The 25,167-nt window shown below is 44.4% G+C and overlaps 1 protein-coding gene across 1 annotated transcript in view; it reads left to right on the forward strand.

The window, feature by feature from the left end:
* The first annotated feature begins 5,679 nt into the window (after positions 1-5,679).
* The window catches only part of macrod2 (mono-ADP ribosylhydrolase 2), a 523,589-nt gene continuing 504,101 nt past the window's right edge, over positions 5,680-25,167 (forward strand). The window contains exons 1-3 of the mRNA XM_084461472.1: positions 5,680-5,761; positions 10,524-10,625; positions 15,074-15,166. Of these exons, the coding sequence (XP_084317598.1) occupies positions 5,719-5,761; positions 10,524-10,625; positions 15,074-15,166 (238 nt within the window). The 5' untranslated portion in view covers positions 5,680-5,718. The remainder of the gene's footprint in view (positions 5,762-10,523; positions 10,626-15,073; positions 15,167-25,167) is intronic.

The following is a 25,167-nucleotide window of genomic DNA, read 5'->3' on the forward strand; positions in this document are numbered from 1 at the left end:
GTCAAAGATTAAAAAATAAACCGTGGAAAACATGTTGAAGGTAAATTGTGGAGATAATTTAATTTGGCTAGAAAACGGACCTTACACCAAGTCCCTGTCTTGTTTTTTGCAGTGCTGTCAGACTATTTTATTTGAAAATCCATTTTGTCCCAAGCTAAAGATGCCAGCCATTAGATAGGGAAAAACTGGGATATAGAGTAAATCTTTCTTATTACGACCAAGTACAACGATCCAATACTGACATCTAGAGGTATGACTACAACATTGCAGTCTACAGCATCTTTTCACAGAAATACATCTTGTGTGATATCTGTGGATATCCAACTGATTCAAAATGCTGCAGCAAGTGTTCTTACAAAGGAGGGCTCACATCACACCAGTTTCAAAATCACTGCATTGGTTACATGTCAGTTTTAGAATAGATTTTAAGATTATTTTATTAATCTATAAATCATTACATAATCAAGCACCTAAATACAGTATATGTCAGATATGCTTTTAAAATACACACCTAGTAGGTCCCTCAGGTCCTCTGGCACTGAGATTTTAATGGGATTAAGAGGCCTGGGGAGGCAGCCGTCAGTTCTTATGCCCCCTGCCTTTGGAACACCCTGCCAGAGGACCTGAGAATGTCTGGGACCGTGGAAACTTTTAATCGAGATCTTAAAACATACTTTTTTAACACTGCTTATACCACATTCATTTACGTGTCTAATATCCTAGTGTTTCTAAATTTGCTTTCTCCGTTTTTATAGTTTTTTATATATTTACACTACTTTATCTTTAATTTTTAATTATGTTACTTTTATTGTTTCTTTTAAATCTGTTCTCACTGTGTTTGTATGGTTTATGGTTTTATCCCTCTCCTTTTATGTAAAGCACTATGTGCTACATTAATGTGTATGAATGGTGCTATATAAATAAAATTGACATTGATATGCTCTATATCTAGTTATTTCACGTAAACCCCTATGATGAAATGATGATAATCTCTTCCAGAAATCCAGCAGTGGTCTTTATCCAAATTCAAAAATTCAGAGGTCACTGTGCAAAATACGGGGGTCTGAGCCCCCTTGATTGACACTCGAGACCACTTAAAGCCTCAATAATAACATTTTGGGGAGGTCTCTGAAAAAATCTTTAAAAAATTATTTGTCACTGCAATTGTCATTAAAAAGTTTTTTAAGCTTACCATGTCCAGTATTCATGATTCAAAACATTTATTCACAAATGTTTTATAAATATTTATGGGGCCAGCCCTAAACACACGCCAATGTCTGTGGAAGCTGCATCTTTTCAACTCTTAATAATAGTAAGATCATTTTTCTCGATCTCTGTTGGCTGTGACTGAATTGTGATATAGGCCTACTGTAGGCTACTTGCCTGTTGTGCATAAGGTGTGAGTGAGTATGTGTGTACGTCAGGCAAGTGTGCTGTGTGGATTCAGGGTATAAGCTATTGTTGTGTAGTTGTGTAGACCTAGTAGGCCTAGTTGTGGTTCAGGTCTTGTTAATGTTGTGTGACCGCCACTGGAGATTTGGTCCTGATGTCTGCAATCCTCAAAATGTGCTAGAGGGCAAAATACTTTTATTGTTTTCCTTTTTTTTTTCATGTTACGAAAATTGAAGTTGAGAAGAACCGAGTCGATATATAACACATAACACTTTCAGGATCACTAAATAGTCTATTTTGTCATCAAAATCCATGTCATGTGAGTGTGAACAGCTCTGAATCTTTGAAGCCCTTTTTCTCTTCTTGTGATTTCAGGTGTAGCGCCTACCGACATTCACAGAAGCATATCTTCTTCAAATAGAGATTTCAATGTATGGCACATCATTTGAAAGCTTATAATTTACACTTTCATGATCTGTAAAAAACTGAAAATGACCTTGAGCCTTTAAGGAGAGAAAATACTTAAAGAACTCCACCCTAGAACAACATTAGGCTCAAGAACAAGACACCCTCAAAACAATAAAGAAAAATGTGGTTTCCTTGACTATAGTTGCTCAATGTAAACAAAGCATGTTCACGAAGTCTGCACTTAGGGATTTGCCGCGTTGAAACCAAGCCCCCAGGAATCGAAATCTAAAGTGAAGGCCTATTGAACCGCGCCATCTTGGCTAGATTTGTAGTCACTTGGCTATTTCCGGTTACTTTTGACTTGCGCAGTTGAGCTTCTCTGGCCGACGCGCGTCCACGCACGTTCCCGGCTCTCCCCGCTTTGATTTAGCAATGAAAACCGGCTTGCATATTAACCTGTTTTTGTCAAATATATCAATTGGAGAAATTATTTTTTGATCCTGGCATCTTAGTTTTAACAGGTTAAATATAATTGAACATGTTTTGTTTGCTAGTAGATGGTATTCATTCCGTTCGCGATAACGTTATTGCAGCCAGGCTAAATTCCTCCAGGGAGCCAGTGACAGGCGAGTTGAAGAGCTTCACTCCCCGCCAGCAGGAGCTCTGGCCGCGGCTACCGCATCTCGGAAAACCCGCTGAGTTCATGGCTGCTATTTCACATTCGCCCTTGATCAATCCCAATACCGATCCATGGTAATAATGAATCAATCGTTCAGATCAGATCGGCAGTGCTGCATGCATGTTACAACATCATTGTTAGCTTTATTAACATAACCATAGCCTACATTTATCTAGAGAGATAAATGTAGGCTATGGTTATGTTAATAAAGCTAACAATGATGTTGTAACATGCATGCAGCACTTCCGATCTGATCTGAACGATTGATTCATTATTACCATGGATCGGTATTGGGATTGATCAAGGGCGAATGTGAAATAGCAGCCATGAACTCAGCGGGTTATCCAAGATGCGGTAGCCGCGGCCAATGCTCCTGCTGGCGGGGAGTGAAGCTCTTCAACTCGCCTGTCACTGACTCCCTGGAGGAATTTAGCCTGGCTGCAATAACGTTATCGCGAACGGAATGAATACCATCTACTAGCAAACAAAACATGTTCAATTATATTTAACCTGTTAAAACTAAGATGCCAGGATCAAAAAATAATTTCTCCAATTGATATATTTGACAAAAACAGGTTAATATGCAAGCCGGTTTTCATTGCTAAATCAAAGCGGGGAGAGCAGAGAGAGCCGGGAACGCGCGTCTACATTTCAGATAAATGTGAACTTTTTCGTGGACGCGCGTCGGCCAGAGAAGCTCAACTGCGCAAGTCAAAAGTAACCGGAAGGCCAGAAAAGCACAACTGCGCAAGTCAAAAGTAACCGGAAATAGTCAAATGACTACAAATTTTGCCAAGATGGCGCGGTTCAATAGGGCTTCATTGTTGATAGCGGCCAGTGAATGGAGTGGCTGTATCCAGTTTATATAATACATCCATGGTTGAAACGCGTAGACAAATCCCCGGAAGCAGTTCTATTAATACATCCATGAAGCAAAATAAGCAGGACTACAACAACGAAAAACATCTAGGAGGACCAATACATCCATGAGGAGGACGGGGACTCGAGTGGACCATGCTAACCCTCTAGTTCTAGCATACCCAATAGTTAAACAGAATGAAAAATAAGCGAACGCACACACTCACACAAAATATGACAACTGGCACAAGGATGGTTCATTTACCTGAGTTCTTTGGACTTTTTGCGGTGTTATGGCAACCGATTGAAACTCACTCTGATGGAAACTCACTCTGTGCAAGTAAATCCTTGATTCCACAAATTGCACAGTATTTTGGCATTGTCTCTGTTTTTCTTCAATAGCAAATATAGCTAGATACAGGATCTGACAAATATTCTGAGTGACAAATGTTTCGCTCGAGATATAATGATTTGCCGCCTCCCCATAGCTCAGTTTCGAAGCCACCATGGGCTTAGAGGCAAAGCTCGGTATTGCAAGTCACGTGAAGGCATGCGGCCCAAAAGGCTTATTTCTAGTAGAAATAGATTAAAATACATAGGGCTAGCAGAGGAAAACAAATGTTCTGGGTATCATTCTACATCAGAGAATCGGTACCTGTATCGAGCCGATTTTAGAAAATATGCTGTGAACGAGCCTCGGGGACACTGGGCGCATAGACATTATAAAGAACTAGACTGGCCACGCCCCCTTTAGACTCGTCCGACGAGACCACCATGTTATGCAGGGCATCATTTGGAACATGTTACTGTTGGGCTTCAGAGCTGCTCGTCGTTTTGTTCGGTAAGTGACTAGTGACTCTTATTATATTTTAGTATCAGCGTAAATACAGTTAGACTACCCTTTTAAGGTTTTATCATGGATGTATTAATAGAACTGGATAGGGTCACTCCATTCACATTCTGACTGCTCGAAGAGGTGAAGCCCTATAGGACCGCGCCATCTTTGAGAAAAACGCGTCCTTGGTACCTTTGACATGCGCAGTTCCCAACATTTATGAATCGCTAGTTGTGCTTACATAGAGCGTAGGCCTGTTGTGGTTTTTCACATGCCTCTGTAATATCATCTTTAGAAACATCTTTAGACACGAAATAGCTTCCTCACTTGCTCCAGCACGCATCCGCACAGCGTGCTGGAGCAACGATTGCGCGCTGTGCGCATGCGTGCTGGAGCAAGTGGGGAAGCTATTTCGTTTCGAAAGACGTTTCTAAAGATCATATTACAGAGGCATGTGAACAACCACAACAGGCCTACGCTCTATGTAAGCACAACTAGCGATTCATAAAGACAGATTGATGAAAACAACTGTTTCGCGGCAGAAAATAGATTTTTAGAAACTGCATTCTCGGTGCCCCCACCACCGCCATTACATGGATATACTGTCTCGCGCTGGATTTTAAATTTCTTCTACATGCCTCCGAACTACACCAAAGTGATCTCAGTGAGTCAAACGTCTTACAATATGTCGTAAATAAGGTCCAGGTTGTCAAAAACGAGCAATGTCCTTTAAATTATGTTTGGGGGAGGGGTCCAATTTTCAAGATCTCGCGTAGAGCTCCATAGACCGGCCCTGCCTACTACTTAGTGCCCCCACCCTCAATAAATCGTTGTAGATGGGGGGAAGGCCAGAACAGAATATGAGCTAGATCAGGATGGTCTCTCGAGGTCACTGCACGCTGACGACATGCATAATGGGCGGAGGTCTGAACTTCCCGTGTGCCCTTCTAGTTTCCAATGCTAATAATACTACTGCTCCAGACATGTCGAAGCTTTCGTTTCGCGTGAAACGATGCAACAATGCGACCAGCTTTCGTTTCGTCTGAACCGCACGTCTCCAGATTGTTTCCGATACGACTAAATCAGCCAAATCAGTACATAATTTCTCTTCAAAGCGACGTGTGACTCAAGTCTCGGCGCATCTCGGTGACACAATTCTTCCGATCCTTCGGATTAAATAGATATATTTGACAGCACAGCATAATAAGCAGCCATACCCCGGCGTTGCTACCCTACGGTCTAAATCAACCTAGCCTTCCTCGGACGCGTGTGGGCTTTATCGGAGTGCCACATCAGACGGTCCTATCGCACGTCTGCTTCCCTGTCCTCACAGCCAATCATCTGGCCGTGACCCGAACACATCATTTACGGCACAATCAAGGTCGGTTGCATTAACTGGGGACCAGAGATATTTGACAGTTTCACAGGTGAGACAGCGTTCATAGGTTGTTCACTTTCTCTTTTCAGTGTCCGGACCACACTCGCTGTGAGCCTGGGGTTGCCACAGTCAAAAAACAGTATTTCTAAGTCCAATCACCTCGGCAACATGAATAAAAAGAAAAAGGATAAGGAATGGAAGACAGAAAAAGGTAAGCCTTGTTTTGGAGGAACGGAATCTATCATATCCATTGCAGTAGGCATGCTTTCCATGATGCTTATAGCTTGACAGCCCGCGTTGTCAGTCAGCTTTCCTTGGATATCCGACTCGGACTAGCTAGCGACATCGACACACATGACCAGGGTACGCTGTGCAGAGATTTGCACCCTCGATCCTGGATGATCCACGGGTGACTCTCATCGCTGTCACCACAGTAGGCTACCCCACGTTAGCTTGCATACCTCATTGTGCAACCCTATCATTCATGGTGCATTTATATGAGGCAGAACGGCACTATAGGCTCCTGAAAGATGTGCCCACTAGGCCATATAGGACTTGCAAATTCACCTGTTAGAATTAGTAAAACCTGGCTCCAGAAAGTAAAAACACTAACCGCGTATTTGCTCCACCCATGCACCGAGCCAACTGATTTCACTAATTAATCCCCTACCTGGCTGGAGAGTTCTTCTAATTACAATCAGCCAATTCAGAGGGTGAGTAAAGAACTAGCCCCTGGAACAGCCCTGGAATTATAACTGACAAGACGAGATGTCAAGCTCATTAAAGGTAGCACCACTTTGATAGTCAACATCAGCCTAATTGATATGACTAAAGTTTCCATTCCAATACCAAGAGATTAATAACAATGTATTAGAAAGTATATGTGTAATTGCCCACGAGCCTTAAGCAGCAGGTCTATCAGCAATGCAGCCTACAGTAGCCTATACCTTTTCACATATGACTGATGTCCTAGTAGGCCCATAGAGCGAGAAAGTTTATGAGAATGACACTACTGTAGGTGTCTAGCCCAAAGAGTTGTTGCATTCATTCATTCATTCATTCATTCATTCATTCATTCATTCATTCATGTAGAACAAGAGCAGTCTGGGGAAAGAATGGCTGATTAATAGAGAGAGAGAGAGGGGAGTCGAATGGGGGCGAAGGGGTGGGGGTGGGGGATAACCCAAAAACACGTCTTACAGTATGTAACTCTGAGTCTGTATAACATTGCCTGAGGTTATTTTGTATTTATGGAAGACCTGAGTGAATCCAACTCTCTCCTCTCCCCAAACCTTTACTGCTGCTGTAGTGTGGGCTTGGGTTTGTATATAAAATATATAAAGAACTTAATCTGTTAAGAAATAACGTTTTCTCGACCAAGTTATGCCCTATGGATTATCAAGATTTATTTATTTATTTTTAATTTATTTTACCTTTATTTCACCAGGGAAGCCCATTGAGACAAAGGTCTCATTTACAATGGTGCCCTGGTTACACATCACCCTCAACTCATCAACAAAACAAAACATACAATATAAAAGCATACATTTGTAATAATAAACAATATAAACACAAATTAACGTTACACATTCAAATACAATGGTAAACATTATTTAAAACATACACAGACCTCAACTTCATATTCTTGAATCTTTTTTCTTTTCTTTTTGTGTGTTGGCTGCAAGCCGACACACCAAGAAGAGGGAATCCTATTTGTCGCTCCCTGCCTCAACTTCCGGCAAGTTGTTGACCTGCAGTTCTATGTTGCTACCACAAGAGGCAGTGGTCCCAGAACATCAAAAGAAAAAGACTCCACAGATTTCCCAGGTCAGCGGTGGCCGAGTGGATAGTGCGCTGCCTATCACCGCGAAGGTTGTGAGTTCAATCTTTGGTGTGGACATACCAAGGTACCATGACATATTTTGTCACTGGATGTTAGAAGTTATGTAATGAGCGTGGGTCATATTTGTTAATTATAGACCCTTTTACAGCCTAGTCAGCACAAGTATGCGCGCACATTCTTGAAACAGTAGCAGAGGAAGACAGACGAAATCGCCATTATTAAGCGTACGGACTGGACCGAGGACATCATCAAAAATACAGTGTTTGCGGTACCCATTTTATATCAGGTAAGTTATTTTGACTACCTGGTTTCACTGGAATGTCTGGTTGAAATGTAGCCCTTCTCAGTCCCGTTGTCACATTCTGCTCACTCATGCCAGACAACAGTCCTTTGCTGGTCCATTCACTTTGCCGTCAAAATAAATCGGTGTCGGCCTAGTTAGGAGAGGCGCTCATATTTACAAGTGTCAGATAAACATGAAACTTCACTTACCTAAGCAAAAGTGTCTATTTTAACAAATGCTGGGTGGAAGCTTCAAAGCACCGCCACCACCACAGAAGAAGACTACCTCGGAAAAATAATTTCACTCGGACAGAACGCGTCTAAATAAGTTATTTATTGGTAGCACCGAGGCTTCAAAACCCATAATTTGTTAAAATAGACCCGTTTGCTTAGGTAAGTGAAGTTTCATGTTTATCTGACACTTTTAAATATGAGCGCCTCTCCTAACTAGACCGACACCGATTTATTTTGATGGAAAAGTGCATGGACCAGCAAAGGACTGTTGTCTGGCATGAGCGAGCGGAATGCGACAACGGGACTGAGAAGGGCTAGTTGAAATGTAGAGTAATATCTGAAGTAAATAGTAACCCATAACCTGGCTACACGCTAAGCTAAAGCTAAGCTCAGGAAATGAAGCCCAATGATAGCTAGCTAACGTTAGCTAGTGCTAGCTAACACGCTAGCTAGTGTTAGCTACCTAACTCAAGGCCCGAGGAGTTGGAGATACTGTGCACGTTCTCTCAAAGTGCTTTAGCTAAGGTTAGCTACTACAAGCTAGCTAGTACACCTAGTAGTCACCGAGCTAGTACACCTTAGCTAGTCACCAACACTTGCCTCACAACGTACGTAGCTAAACTATTCACACAGCAAGCAACATCAGCTGACTGAGACCGTCTTGTGAGTAGAATAACCAGTGTTGTGAAATACATTTAACAACTGGTCAGTTGATATGTTGCACAGCAATCGAGCAGGACAATATCATTAGGGCTAGGTTAGGTAGCTAGCAAAGTCAGCTTGCCCAGCTGGTATGGTTATAGGCTCATTCCTATGGGATAGCTTAGTAGTTTGTGATTAAGCAATGGGTTGACTAATCACTAGATCAATATTTTCAGTTGGGGATAGGTCTACAACACCACCTGTGCTGTGGCACCAGGAATCTGCTCTGACCACTGTTTTTATTCACCACCATATCATGTTATTATGCAGATTAAATGTACTGTATGTCTACGCGACACAAAAAAGGCTTTATATAAATGTTATTTTTGGCCAATATTTTAATGCACTATCTCCCTTCTGTTCTGTTGCAGCTTTGATGCTGGGATGCCTGGTGTGGTTGAGGCCAGAGAACACTGTGATGCAACACCAGTCAGGTATCGGCTGCTGTGCAACGCTGATGTCCAGCCCCCCCAAAGATGGTCTTCAGGTGCAAGCCCCACCCGGACAGGACATGGCCAGACAGAAGTATCTGATCATGGATGGCTGTGACTGTGTCCATGATACAGGCAGTGCAATTACATAACATGTCAAGTATACTGTACAGTAGTATACAGTAGTGCAGAGTAAGTTCTCTATTGTATAGACAAGGTGTTCAATTGCTCAAGTGTTTTCAGGTGTTGATTCAAGTGATAGTGTAGAGTAATGCAGAGTCAGTTGTATAGACGAGGTGTTCAATTGCTCAAGTGTTGTCAGGTGTTGGTTTGAGTGTACAGTGGTGCAGAGTCAGTTGTTTATAGTACTCTGGTTGTACTATACATAGGCCCTCACTCTAATTATAACAATGGCACACATGTCACCCCCTGGACCAACAAGTGAACATGTGACACCTTGCACCTTGTCTATACAACAGACAACTGACTATGCACCACTGTACACTATCACTTGAATCAACACCTGACAACACTTGAGCAATTGAACACCTTGTCTATACAATAGACAACTGACTCTGCACTACTGTACACTATCACTTGAATCAACACCTGACAACACTTGAGCAATTGAACACCTTGTCTATAAGATAGATAACTGACTCTGTACTACTGTATACATGTGCATTACATGCCTCTCTTCTTTACAAAGATGGTCACAACCACAACATGTCCTGAGAGCACATGCAAAATAACAACTTATGGCTACTTTTAATGTGCATGTCTGTATGTTTAATAAAGCATTTAGGAAAAGTTTCAATCAAGACTTTACCTATTCTGTTGAGTACTATGTTTACAATTGTTCATTCATGATATTATTACAATTCACCTTTCAAGTCTGCCTACACTTAGGTTTCTTAGCTAAGAACCATTTTAATTACAATTTACTTCTAAGGGCAAATACTTTACTTTCATATCAATATAATATCAAGATCCTAGTAGATGTTCAAATTACCCACTGTGTCCTGGGTCTACTTATTCACCACCTAAAGGGAAGTGCAAAACAGCAAGTCATGACGTTTATCCAGAAACAAAAGTTGAACCCATTGCAGCAAAATAACTAACATTACAGGAATCATCAGTGTAACTGCTTTAGCCACTGACCGCTACCATTAATGTTATGGAAGCTGCTGCTAGTTGTTGTGAGCCCATGAGCTTACTGGCTATCCCGCTCTTATTGTGCTGGATTAGCATTGGAAGCATTGGAACTGATGTGTCCAGGGGACAAGACCCATCTTTATTTATCAGACATTACCGTCCTACCAGTCACGCACAGAAACAAGCCAGCCAACACACATAAGCCAGGCTTGGCCTGGCCTGTTTTTTTTTATTTAAATAGGGATATTTGCTTTATGTTATTTTTAGCAGTATTACAAGTGTTTCTGTTTTGTGATGTTTTTTATGGTCACTTTTGTGTCCAACAGCCAGACTGGAGAGCCTCTCGCTGGAGGAGAGACGGCTGTTGTACGGCCGTTCAGACTACGTGTCTCTGGACAAGATCCCCAACTGGAGGCAAGCCAGCAAAGGTGAGGAACACACGGGGAGTCTCAGCCGGCACACTCCATGAGGTCCGCCCCTGCCGCCAGCACCGTCCGACAAAACACTGGATACAACCCCAAGAGCCTTGTCAAAACACACTAGTAGCTGACCGTGTGACCTCTTGACCAGCCAGGCGTCTCCCGCAGAGCAATCTCTGTGGGCAGCTGCAAAACGGTTTACTCCAGTTAGCTCTACACACATCTTTTTTGTGCGTGGCTGTAAGCCAGTGCACCTAGTATAGCGTTTGTCCGGTTATCACTCCCTCCCTCCCTCCCTCCCTCCCTCCGTCACTCCGGACAATGTTGGCCTGCATTTCTCTGTTGGCACCACAAGAGGCAGTAGTCCCAGCACACCAAAATCAAGAAAGCCACCAAAATCACCCCACCGATCTCCACTGCACAAGTAGAGTAGTGGTGAGAGCATTGGACTCCCACCCGGGAGACCGGGGTTCAAGACCCTGTGGGGATGACTTCATGACTTCATGGGACTATACCCCAAACCTCCACATGTTCATCCTTTCACTCCAACCTTAACCCCTTGCCTTATAGGTCAGACCCTAACCCAACCCTTATTCTAACCCCAACCCACACTAAGGACTGGAAGAAGGACACCAAAACCAACCCGTCGATCTCCACTGCACAAGTAGAGTAGTGGTGAGAGCATTGGACTCCCACCCGGGAGACCGGAGTTCAAGACCCGGTGGGGATGACTTTATGTTATCATCAGTTTTATTATTGCCAAGGTTAAAAACTCATTGAGATTAAAATCTCTTTTACAAGAGAATCCTGGCCAAGAGAGACAGCAACACAGTTTCCTGAAAAAAAGACATAAAGGTTACGATACACAATGACAACAAAAAACAACAATAACAACCGCTACAACAATGACAACAAATGTTAACAAGACTAGCTCAAAGCGCAAAATCAGTAATAGTTCATAAGACGATCAGTTAACAATTACAACTACCAATGGATTCGGTTTCTATAGCCTTTACAGCACTTTTGAATTCATTTAGCGTGATTCTGTCATGGAGTTTAAGCGTGTTTTGTAAAGTGTTCCATGTTGAGGGGGCAGAGTACATAAAGCCTTTTTGCCCATATCAGTCGGAACTCTAGGAACAGTCATTGTGATAGAGTCCTGGGATCGCAACCCACGAGAGCTACGTTTTTGGCTTAAATACACAGCTAAATAACAGGGGAGTCTGCCCAAAATGGCTTTATAAATAAAAACATACCAGTGAGTTAGCCATCGTATAGAAAGAGCAGGCCAATTAACTTTAAAATACAGCATACAATGATGAGTGAGGGATCCACAGCCAGTGACAAACCTCAAAGCTCCATAATACACAGTATCCAACATGTGAAGACAATGGACAGGTGCATTCATGTACAACACATCACCGTAGTCTAGGACCGGAAAGAAAGTCGCCTCAACCAACCTACGTCTTACACCAAAAGAGAAACAAGTGTCAGTGTAACACACTGTGTACACAATCAGTGTAACTGCTTTAGCCACTGACCACTACCATTAATATTTGGAAGCTGCTGCTAGTTGTTGTGAGCTCATGAGCTAGCCTGCTCTTATTGTGCTGGATTAGCATTGGCAGCATTGGAACTGATGTGTCCAGGCAACAAGACCTATCTTAATTTATCAGACATTATTTCATGTCATTTCAATTCACAGCTATTTCAATGGCATGACTAGCTTTCGTCCTACCAGTCCTGAACAGAAACAAGCCAGCCATGCACATAAGCCAGGCTGCACCTGGCCTGGTTTTTAAACATTTCCCAGAAACATACTCTATTCCAGTTCAGTTGCTTCTCAATTTGCGGCATCAGTTGCTTCTCAATTTGCGGCATCAGTTGCTCTGACTGCTTTTAAACTTGCAGACTGCTTTTAGTTTTATTGAGCGTTACAACTTTATTTGACTGCCAAGTCTAAGCAGGTACCAACCTGAACCTATGAGTTTTCGATTATTTGACTGCTGTAACTCTTTAAATACACCCCAAATGCAAAATTATTGCACTATGATCTGCCCTTAGTTGAACTGCTGGCAAACATAAAATTTTTCATTCATTCATTCATTTTGACAACGTTCGTTCGTGCAAAAAATAGACAAAGGAATCAATTTTGGGGAATTTGTGAATCTATCGCTTATCGTAGAGAATAGAATCGCAATTCTTACATTAATCCTTTCTTCCCACCACTCTCCTCTATTGTACAGCAGTAGCAAATTATATTAATAACAGTACAGTTCATACTGTACTCATGAGTACTGGGCCCTAGCATTTGTGTGAGTCTAGGGGATATGGGAGAAATGGATTTTTAATTGGCTTAATCTCAGTGCTACTTCAAGAGTTAATAATTATTATACTCTTATGCTGGCTCCATTTCTCTGATGGCTATACTTGTTTTTCCTACACTAAGTCCAATTTGGGCCATGGTGTGAATGTGCAAATATGAGCATGCTGCAGTATGAGGAAGGCCACTTAAAACATAGCTATAAAGCAAAATCACTTGTTTTAGGCTTACACACCTAGTTAAACATACAGTACCTCATTGCAACGCTGGCCTTCGTGTCAACATGCTAGGTGCTGCTACCTACGTCATCTCAGGGAAGCACCTCTGTATAGAGCACCTTTAATGGTGTGAGCGTTACAGCTCTACCTGAACAGCTCTATACCTGAACAGCTCTACTGAACAGCTGGAAACCTAAACAACATCTATGTCTGAGCAACTCTACTGAAAAGCTCTACCTCAACAGCTCTACTGAACAGCTCTACCTTAACAGTTCTACCTCAACAGCTTTACTGAACAGCTCTACCTTAACATCTCTACTGAACAGCTCTACTGAACAGCCCTACCTCAACAGTTCTACCTCAACAGCTCTACTGAACAGTTCTGCTCTACTAAACAGCTCTATTGAACAGCTCTGCCTCAACAGTTCTACTGAATAGCTCTATACCTAAACAATACTGTATCTACAGTATCTGAACAACAGCTCTACTGAACAGCTCTACCTCAACAGCTCTACTGAACATCAGCTCTACTGAGCAGCTCTACCTCAACAGCTCTACCTCAACAGCTCTACTGAACAGTTCTGCTCTACTAAACAGCTCTACTGAACAGCTCTACCGAGCAGCTCTACCTAAACAGCTGAATGAATGAATGAATGAATATCTTTATTGTCATTGAACAAGTACAACAATATTAGAAGAGCAATCCTTTTAAGGTGCCGAACAATAAAAGTATATCTAAAGTATAAAAGTATAAAAGACTAGTCATAATAAATATACACTAAGGGTAGAAAAACATACATGCAAGAATGCACAACATTCACAATTAACATTCACATTCTGCTGATCAAACATTGCACGACTCTGTCATATTGCACAGTAAATAATTGCACAGTAGATAAGTGTTCAAGACTTGGTTGTGTTTAGTGCAATTATGGCTCTAGGGTAAAGACTGTTCTTTAGTCTATTAGTCTGTGATTTCAATGTTCTGTAACGTCTGCCCGAGGGCAGCAGTTCAAAGTGAGTGTGTCCGGGGTGAGATGGGTCCCTGAGGATGTTATGTGCCTTTCTGAGACAGCGAGAGCTATACAGGTCCTCCAGGGAGAGGAGGGGGCAGCCCATAATCCCTTGGGCCGTGGAGACGACCCTCAGCACCTGTCCCGAGACACCATCAGGTCCCGTAGCTTTCCTCGGGTTCACGGCCCTCAGCGTGCGCCTCACCTCGTGCTCCTCCATCGTGAGGATGTGGCTACTGTGGGCTGGTGGATGTAGTGTGGCGGCCTCCGGTGGCTTCGGCGCCACCTACACCGCCTCTCCGCAGGGATGGTAGTCCACGGAGAGCCGGGGCTTCTGGCTATGTCCGCCGGGATGTCGTGACGGTGGAGAAACTCGGCTGTGATAGCCTGCTCGCTGAGTAATCCTATTTGTAGTAGATCGTGTCGGCTGTAGATCTTGTTCGCCCAGCAAGATGTTATCAGGACGAATAAACAATAAACGAAAAGGCACCGAAAAGGAGAGCCCTGCGCCGCCATCTAGGGACATCTACTTGGCAAGAAGCTCTACCGAGCAGCTCTACCGAGCAGCTCTACCTAAACAGCTCTATTGAACAGCTCTATACCTGAACAGCTCTATATCTGAGCATCTCTCTATCTGAACAGATCTACCTGAGCATCTCTACCTGACAGCTCTACCTGAACATCTCTACCTGAACTTCTCTGTATCTGAACATCTCTTCCTGAACAGCTCTATTAGAATGCATTTAAAAAAGAGAAATAGTCCACAAATCCAGCTGATCTTTGTGATACTGTAGATTCACTGTCATCACTCATGCAGTCAGTTTCTGGATGTGTGTGTGTGTGTGTGTGTGTATTTGTCTGTCTACCATGTCACTGATGTGAACTTGATCTTGTTGCTTCTAGATGAAGAGGAGGGTAAAGAGCTGTTGAGTGACAAGATTTCTCTGTACAAGGGTGACATCACCATCCTGGAGGTGGACGCCATCGTCAATGCTGGTAAGGACCCGGATTCTCTCTTACGCTATGCTACAGGAGGCTAGGAGACGAAAAGTGCCCTGATCAAACTGTTGTATGGGACACTCAGGTTCACGATGCAAAACAAGCAAGCTGCTTTTCTTGCGCTTTTCTGCCCTGTAGTGTTGAACGTTGGAAAGTGCTGACGTTTCTTATGTGGTAAAAGTAGTCATGAGACAGACACACTGGTTTGGACAGAGAGACAGACGCACCAGTTTGCTTCACTGTTGACTTTACGCATCATGTTATTACAGAATATGCTTTGTTCATGCTTACTTCCCTAGTTTCTCCTCTGCTACAATAGTGTTTGTGGTTGAAATATCACATCGAAACAAGACACATTTAAGGCATGTGGTTCATATTTAATAATAATGTGGTTCATTGACTATTCAGATTAATTAACCTAAACGTAATTACAGGTCTTTGATTTGTAATGGTCGGTTTATTACATGTAGACTGTCCAATAGTTTGTCCTCAGTACTGTAAATGTATGCTGATATCTGAGTGCTGAGAGGTGTTAGAGATGCCTGTATAGGACGCACCACACTCACATATCACGCCGCACACACATACACACATTCACATACACATTACACTCTGCACACTCACTGTATATACACTGACGGCACTACTTTTTGCATGTTGTTTTTTCTCATCCTTTTTTGCACTAGCATTTTGCATTAGCATTTTTTAAAACTTTTTTGTACTAGCATTTTGTACTCGCTCGTTGAACAGATGAACAGCTCGTTTTCTCATCCTGTCCCGTCCCTGCACCCTGTCCAATGCTGTCTTTATGTTATACACCATGACCGAAAGCAAATTCCTAGTATGTTGAAATGGCAATAAAACTAATTCAGTTTCTGATGTCAAGGGGTTAAAGAAAAAAATCATACGCATGCAACGGTTCCAAAACATTCTCTTCCCTTTGGCACACAGGAACCTCTTTCTTTCTGTAGTTGAGTTCAAACAAGTGGTTGGAGAGATAAGATAAAGCCGTCTGACTCTCCACTCCATTGTTATTAATTCCGTAGCTGATGACAGAGAGCTTTAACGTTTATGAAGTGTTGTTGGTGCTGCTGTAAGGAACCTTCTGTTGCAGAGCAGGGATCCACGCTTTGGCTTTCTTTGGGGGATTGTGTAGCGATCACCGCGTTGACACACTGTTGTTCATCCAGTACAATGCAGCCGTGGACAGCTGAACCGACTCTGATGTGGGGTAGTACTGGGTGATGCTGTGTGAGGTACTACACTGATCTCATCATCTACACAGATCCTGGTTTGTACCTATCTGGAAATCTTGAAATTTGTTCTCTTAATCTTTAGCTGAAAAACAGCCCATTATTGTACAACTGTGCACTGCTTTAATGAAACCATCCTGATTTCACAAGCTCACATTCTGTTTCTCTTGCAAATGAGTCTGTATACTCTCCATAGATCTCAGAAAACGATATAGCCAATCTGCATTGGTTCTGAGGAACTTGCAATACAAACTGCTACGCTGGCCGGGTTTGAGTGTGATGACAGCGAGGAGCGGTTGAAGTTATACAGTTATGAAGTTATATATTTTTCATCCAATCACCTGCCATGTTTTTTTTAAGTGCTTGCAGTTTTCCAAACATTTTCCAATGGAGAGTTCCAGGGGGTTATGCGAAGCAAACCCATCTGGAGCATCAGGTTACTGCATTGGTATTTAATCATATGCCGCACCATGACGGTTTGAGGGGGTGTAATTGTGAAGTAATTCTCTCTAAAAGAGCAAAAGAGAGATATAGCTCTTCAACTTTGAAGTTGCCGTCATACTTTAGCATATATTGCTGTAACCTCTCCTTCACCCAGCATGTGTGCTCAGCGCTCACTGAAGACATCAGTAAAACTGTAGGTTTCTGAGGGGCGAAATGGGATTGACTATGCCTAATTTGTGTGACAGAAGGGGGAGGTACATTGTGTATTAGAATATTCTGTTATTCTTGCACTGTTGACAGCAAAAACCTACACGTTTGCTCCTGTGAACTTGTGACGCACCCTTAACCCTTTTTCCCCTTAGAAAACAAAACAAAAACTTGAGGTAAACAACATATATAATACTGCCGGCAGAGGCGTTGATTTGTGTCACCTAGAACTACTTTTATGCAGTTGCCCCTAGCTTTTAAGGATTGTCATGGATGCTTTATATCCCACATTAAAGTTTAATTACGAGGACCATTGAGTTTCTAATTCTTCTTTAATTCTGTTTGGGCTGAGGTCGGATGGGAGGTGCTCAAACTGTCACCTGGGCACAAGCTCAGGAAAAGCTGTGTGGGGTGGAGCAGCCAGCGACTGTAGCTGTCAGATGGTACAGCACCACCTGCTGTTAGGAGCGAGAGGCTACGAGGAAGGGGGGCATATATCTAGTCTACGACTTCACTCTGCCTGCCATTCCTACAGTACCTACTGGCACGACCCCTTATAACCTTTGACCCTGTGTCTCTCTCTTTCTCCCATTCCGCCCTTCAGTCCAGTCGCTTCTCACACTCTCCTTCATTCTCTCTCTCTCTCTCTCTCTCTCTCTCTCTCTCTCTCTCTCCCTTTCTCTCTTTGCACAAACATTCATGGGCGTTTACTCTGGCATAAATCCCTATGCTATCAGCTCTTCATAAAACATTGTCCCTGATTAAACTGCTCGTGTGAGTCAAATGAGATCCTGGAAAGAGAGGCTCTTGTAGTCCCTGCACACACACACTCCATGCGACAGACTCCCAATGCTGCAGTCCCAAGGTGCCCTGTACTGTTTTGGTATGCAGCTCACCATAAATACCAAGTGGCTTCTTGAGAATTAGGTACTGTGTTTGTTTGATTTTCTATTGGTATTCGATCCACAGGGTTAAAGTCTCACACAGCGATGCTTGTCTGGACTGTCCTATCCTGTAGAATATACTGTAATTGTGTTATGAGTCAGTGATATCTGGCATGCTCAAGGAACAAGTGGACACATTGTTGTCTCGTTTAATCTCAGAGATTTGACGTACTGGACAAGTTCACTGATTGCTAATCCATTGTATAAAGAGGTTCATCTCCTTGGATTTGGAAGCTATGTGAGATGGACACGAGAGAAACGGTCCAGCAGTTGTCACGACTTCATGCTGCATTTGACGGGCCTCATCCAATGATGAAACAAGGCTCAAACCGGATTGAGAGTTAATCCTTGCAATTTTCTTTGCCTTTAGATCTCCGAACACAATTTAATGCTGCCCATCATTTTGTGGCGGTGTCCCCCTGCATTTTGAATGAGGTTAGTTGGGTCGTAAAGATGGCCTGAGTGAGGTGGAGAGGACCCATCATGATGATAACTGTTGTAATTATCGCGCTGGGTTGACCCTGGGTGCCTTACCAATCGTAAACCTTTCCCGTCTCGGCGCATGAGATGGTTTTTTATACCATAGCCAATTTAGCGCGCCCGGCATCTGGTTATGAGAGCTATAAAGAACCCGCCAGGCTGCGGGTGTAGATGGGCTCCGGAGTGGTCGTTGGTATTCTGCGGTGTGCGGCTAGTCGTACAGCAGACATAGCTGCTCTGATGAGAGTGTTAGTGACCTATAGAAGCTGCGATAACGGCCGTGATCCACCTTCTCTGACTGCTGTCTGTTTACGATGTGCATAGCTGTGAATAGGCGTGGAAATGTAAATAGCTCTCTGGTACAGTATTACTACTATCACCGGTGTTCTGCTCTAGTTAGATAGGAAGTGAAACTACTTTGCAGACTACCAAAGTGAATTGGGAACACAGAGATTGAGATGAAGCCGGGTGGTGATAAGTGACAGGGCTGTCGGAGAGAGAGAAAGCTCTCTCGGTACCCACCATGGTTTGTTTGGGTTCTGATGGAGCAGGGTGGCATCTGTAGCAGATAGACAGGGTCGTGATGTAATGTAATGTCCCGGAGTACAAGGCCTTAGCGGAGAGCAGTCCTGTATTTATCTGGAGGGATGGCTGCTGGGAGCACTTCTGTAATAGTTACTTAGTAAAGAGGAGTTTCACAGTGAAAGGATACGGCATTTTCATTCTCTCCGAGAGCTCTTTGTCTGGAGAAACTCCTTAAAGAGAGATTTTTGTGTGTGTGTGTGTGTGTGTGTCTGTCTGTCCCCCCCCTGCGATTCCAGATTTAACACAGCTGACTGCGTATCGTGGATCTGTATTGTTCATCTCTCCAACCGTATCATTACTTCTGTCCGTGCCATACTCTCCGGTCTCCGGGATTGTTATTGGCATGCCTGGGCTGACTGCTGACAGTGTGAAGATGTACTGTACCACAGCCTGTAAAGCATGGAGCTTATCATCATGCACTTTTCATTTCACCCTCTCTTCAGTGGTCCATAGACGTTGTGGTTGTGGGAATTCTATGTATTAGCAGTGGTTATTCTGGCTGTGACAGAGCACAGACTGTCTCTATTACATTCTGTTCAGGCCACGGACTGGCTACCCAAAACACACTGTTCCATGACTAGACTTGTCTATCTGTCTTCGCAAGCCCTCACTCCCTGAGCAATAAGGCCCTGCTCTGATTGCTCTCTACAGCAGGGAATCGAGCTGAAACTCTGCCTCTCTCTGTCTTTCTCTCTCTCTCTCTCTCTTTCTCCCTCTCTTTCGCTCTCTGTTTCACTCTCTCTCTCTCTCTCTCTCTCTCTCTTTCTCTGACACCCACACACACACACACACACACACACACATACACACGTACTGTACACACTAATGGATGCGTGCACACTGTACTGGAGGAAGGAAGGATGGACAGGGGAAGGGATAGCTAACTGCTTGTGCAAACTTGTGATTGTTGCACTGTTGCACCAGGAATGAAAATCGATGCCCCCGGCCTGGAGGAGTTGCTGCTCTGTTGAACAGTGAAATGACTGCGGTGAGACTGCTGCATGGGGACCACGCTCTCACAAGCCCGGTTAAAAGTATCAGCTCCACAGGAGAGACGCAGTGGGCTGGAAGGATGCCGCTCAGGAAGGGAACACACAAGCACGCGCGCGCGCACACACACTATCCATTCATTGTCAGTGTCAACATGCGATATGAATCGATGAAACGCCACTACCCACCGTGACAGCTCTGGTCGAGATTCGCTTGAAGTATCGTGTCTTCTTTGTGAGATAAGACTTCCTGTCTACCCTGTGCTCCTGCCCGCCAATCTGCTGTCATGATAGCTAGTAATGTGGAGACTGATGATGGAAATCTTTTCTGTTGCCATGTATCCGGTTGGCGGTTGGAGAAGTGTTTCGCATTGTTTGAGCCGTTAATGGTGTATATCCCTGCAGAGTACATGCAGTATTTGACGCAATACATGCACACACCCTGCCAGACTGTTGAGAGAGGGATAGAGAGGGAGAGAGGGAGAGCGAGGGAGGGAGGGAGAGAGGGAGGGAGAGAGGGAGGGAGGGAGATTGAGAGAGAGAGAGAGATTGATGTGCTGCCCTCCAAGCCTCGTCTGTGTGCATGAAGAGGCCCTTGTGACGGGAGGGCAGTGCCAGCCTCGTTCTCCCCCGTCTGACAGTATATTAGTCATCCCGCCGGAGGTTGCGTGGGGGGGGGGGTCTCCCCTTTCTGAAAAGAGCACTTTGAGAACCCCCCCCCCCCCCCCCCAATCAATCAGGTCGAAGACTAATTGGGAGGTACACTCAGGGCAGGGTGGAGGGCGTGCGGGAGGGCGGGTTTGGTCTGGGGGAAAGAAGCGACTGGATCTCTAGGTCCTTCCTGCTTCAGCATCACTCACCGAGGCCCAGACGCCTCTTTTGAAAAGAACAAAGGCAATTTAGACATCAGTTCAATGTTTTGGTTCACTCCCCCAGCAATCTTTTATGTGGCTTTTACTGATCCCGTTCGGTATTTTGGGGTGAAGAGGCTTCCTCTTCTGCCCCTCTAAAGGTGTTTTGGGTCTGGTGAAGGATTTTGGATGGTCGAATTGTGTTCTTGAGAGCTCGCTCCCCTCTAGTGAGACACAAAGCAAAGTACTGTCTGAAGGGAAAGTGGAAATGCTGAAACAGTGACTCATGACTGGAAAGATGGAGACGTGTGTGTGTGTGTGTGTGTGTTTGTTTGTGAGAATGTTGAGGAGGGTACAGCCTCCACAATAACCCCAGCAGAAAGCCTCGTTTTGTACCCTGAAGGAGGTAATGCTTTCACAGACAGAACAGAAGCCTCAGCAGCCAGGCAGGCGGGACATTGGCCAGTATGCCTGGCAGCCTGCAGGGGGCACTGTGGTTCCACGGCCAATTCACCAACCCACGGGCAGTCTGTAGTCTTGACTGATTGAGTGACAGAGCAAGAATACCAGGTGCATTTTGAGACTTGAGATGAGAAAAAACCTCTCCCACTCTCTCTCTCTCTCTCTCTCTCTGTCATCCATTCACCATGGATGGTTCTGTCGTATTGTCTGGGTGACCACTGGAAGTCCCAGGACACTCTCCTCCCTTCGTGCCGTGTGTGTGTGTGCGTGCGGCGTAACCCGCCTCAGGGACCAGCGAGCAGTGTCTAGGCTTTGGCGTCTGACTGACAGTCGGAAAAGAGAGAATGAGGGGTTGGAGAGAGACAGAGAGAGCGAGAAGGGTTCTCTGTGCCGCATTTGAATCTGACTGTTTTGCTAGTGAGTGAGGGAATGAGGCATGTAGTGAGTGATATTTTATGTGCGTGCGTGCGCATGTGTGTGTGTGAGGGAGACAAAAAGAGAAGAGTAGGAAGAAAGACAGTTGGAGCGAGAGAGAGAGATACTTGTTTTCCACTGGCTTACCGGGTGGGGGGGAACTGATGCCCATCTTTCAGCATCAGTTCATTCCGAGTGCCTCTGTTCTCCCCCCATTCTCTCTTTGTTTTCTCCAACTCCCTCCGTTTTCTGGCAGCTAATCGGTAGCTCCGCGGATGATGTAAACCTTTGTTGGAACACGCCAAAGCAAGCCATCGCCACGGAGAGGGAGGAGAAGTGTGTGTGTGTATGTGTACGTGCCAGCCTCGCAGAAATGCGGATGAGGTGCCTGGTTACGGGCCTGCGGTGGCAGAGCCCCGTAGCGGCTGCGTGGTGTCGAGGTCGTGGGCGACACATTGCTACAAATAGGTGAAATTTTCAAAGCACACTTTATGAGAGTGTGTGATTTTTCCCCCATCCCTGGAAACCCTCTGAGTTCCTTGCGACCCCCCCCCCCCCCCACACACCCCCCCATGCGCCACGCGGCGTCCATTCCAGAGCTGGCGACGCTCTGCCTGGAATTAAAACTCGGGAATATGAAACGGGAATATGAAACGGCTCTGAAGTCGTCCGGTGATATGACGATGGTAATAATATACGGTAGGGCTGTATCCGACTCTGAATTTTGTGAGTTGAATCAGATTCGCCTGTTGAAACCTGAGATTCGACTATTCGTTCATTTTTTTTCTCTCTCTCATATGTCTAGGCTGAGGGGAGACCGTGGGAGTTAGGGCAGCTGGGAAATTAACACTTAAACTCGTAGCCAGCTAAACATGCATCATCTAGCCCATATTGTCCATCTAATTTGGATGCCCCCTTGTTTTTATGCAGTGTTTCCCATAGCCTATGGTTGGGCGATTTGATGACAGTCTCCTCAATTGCTCATTTCAAAGTGTGTGTGCAGTAGGCTCGGCGTTGGGCGGCAGTCAACAAGGAAATGTTTTGGCTGTCACTAAAGCATTTTCACAGACGTTAAAGCTCTGTCTACAGATTTTTTTTATTTTGCTGGTAATTAATGCAGTATTACTGAGACATCTATCATCCACTCATAACTCCCACTCTGTTCTTCCTCTACTGTCCATCTTGCTGGTAGAGCCCAGTATCATGTCCCAACGTCCAGGCGTTCTTCTCCGAGCCAGTGTGCACACATGCCAGTTCCTCAGCAGTCCAGCAATCGATTCCACTCTAGTGTTTTTGAAGTGCCCTCTTATTAACAGTCCATACTATTAAAAATGCATGCGAAATAGCTTCCCCGCTTGCTCCAGCACGCATGCGCACAGCGCGCAAGCGTTGCTCCAGCACGCTGTACCATGCGTGCTGGAGCAAGTGGGGAAGCTATTTCGTTTCTAAAGACGTTTCTAAAGATCATATTACAGAGGCAAGTGAAAAACCACAACAAGCCCTCGCTCTATGTAAGCACAACTAGCGATTCATAAAGCCAGATTGATGAAGACAACTGTTTCGCGGCAGAAAATAGATTTTTTAGAAGCTGCATTCTCAGTGCCCCATCCGCCGCCATTACATGGAAATACTTGGCTCGCACTGGATTTTAAATTTCTTCTACAGGCCTCCGAATTACACCAAAGTTATCTCGGTGAGTCAAACGTCTTATAATATGCTGTAAATAAGGTCCAGGTTGTCAAAAACGAGCATTCTCCTTTAAAAGGTGAAATTAAGACCTGTTTGTTTTGAACTGAAATGTAATCACACATACTCGGTGTACGTCTGCATTTTGTTTCATTAACTCAGCAATCAGAGGATTGGAGAGCTATTACGAAGCAAAACATGTCGTGGTGATGCACAACCTGTGATTATGTTTTAATTGAACAAGCATTGCTTTGTCCGGCGACCGTAATGAAAATCCACTCCCCTAGGCGAACGCATTGAAGTCACCAGTCAGCGGCAGCAGCCTCTGCTCCTTAGAGGCCCCGCGGCTGTCGTCAATATGGTAATGAAGCCTTCGCTGGACCCCCGAGGAAATGGATTCCTCTTCTGTTGACGGTGACCCGAGTGGCTCTGTGGTTACTGTGGAGTTCCGCCACGGTGGCCTCATCAGTCTTTGTTGTATGTCAGTGTGATGAGACTGTGTGAAGTATGTGGGGGAGATATGGTTTCATCCTATTATATTTTCCTCAGGTGTTTTGAATAAGCTTCTTCCTGAAATAAGTATTACCTGTAGAGAGACCCAGTCTCAACGCCAGGCCCATGAGAGTTCGTATGCTGATACGCTACAGAAGCTATGCTAACTATGTTACTACATGCTGCAGATCTCTCTCTGGGTCTGGGACACTTCGTTTCGAATCTTGGCCATTGATTGGTACCGCCGAAACCTTGGCGGCACCAGTCAGTAACGACTTTAACGCTACTGAAGCGCAGCCCATTTTTCGAACCAGTCTCTCATTGCTGCTACGACCTGTCACTCTTTCAGTTTTGACCCCGAGATCTGCCCTCAGAAAACCAGTTTGGGCGGCAAAGTGGAATAGACTATTATGTAGCATGTGGAGCGCAGCGATTCAGCTTAATATTTCAGTCTGGAGAGGGACTTATATAGAGACCTAGCAGGTCTGTACTCGCCTCATGCCTTTAGATACAGCTCCTTCTGTTCTTGTTACAGTGGACACGAGGAGGAGGAGGGGTAGTAAGAAGCGGTCATAGGCAGGGAACTCAGAGGAGGACTTGGCTTCGGTTGAATTGGCTCAGCCGTAGACCTACCTGTAGGCTGTATCAGCTTTCCAAATACCCACTGTTTAAGCTGAAGCATGGGCTAAGTGCGTGGAAAGGATTGTTGAAATTAATTTCTCTTAATTGCCTGTTTTCATGTCTGTGAGGGAACACTTGGTTTAAGCAGACCGTATTTATCGGGGCTATTCATTTTCAGGGTTTAATTGTAAACACTGGTTAATTAAGTCAATTAATTGTCCCTATAAGAATGTGGGGTTGGTGGGGTGACCGACAATGTGTCTGTTTATCAAAGGATGGATTTTATCCAAATCACCAGCATGTGAGCGACAAGAAAAGAGGAGTGGAAGAGAGAGAAAGGGACACAAATGTGAGGGAGGGAGGGAGGGAGATGGAGTAATGCAGAAGGGTTCAGTGGGCTGCTGTATTGACTAGATAAAGACAAGCTGATGATTTGTGGTGAAGTACGGAAGAGGAAGAAGAGGACAGAAGCCGGAGTTAGATTCAAGATTGAAGATCCCTTTATTTGGCACATTTAATGTACGGTGTACGGTCAGTCGGTCACAGTGAAATGTTGCTACCGGCTCCAAG

The sequence above is a fragment of the Borostomias antarcticus genome, assembly GCF_949987555.1.
Source record: "Borostomias antarcticus genome assembly, chromosome: 2".
NCBI lineage: Eukaryota > Metazoa > Chordata > Actinopteri > Stomiiformes > Stomiidae > Borostomias > Borostomias antarcticus.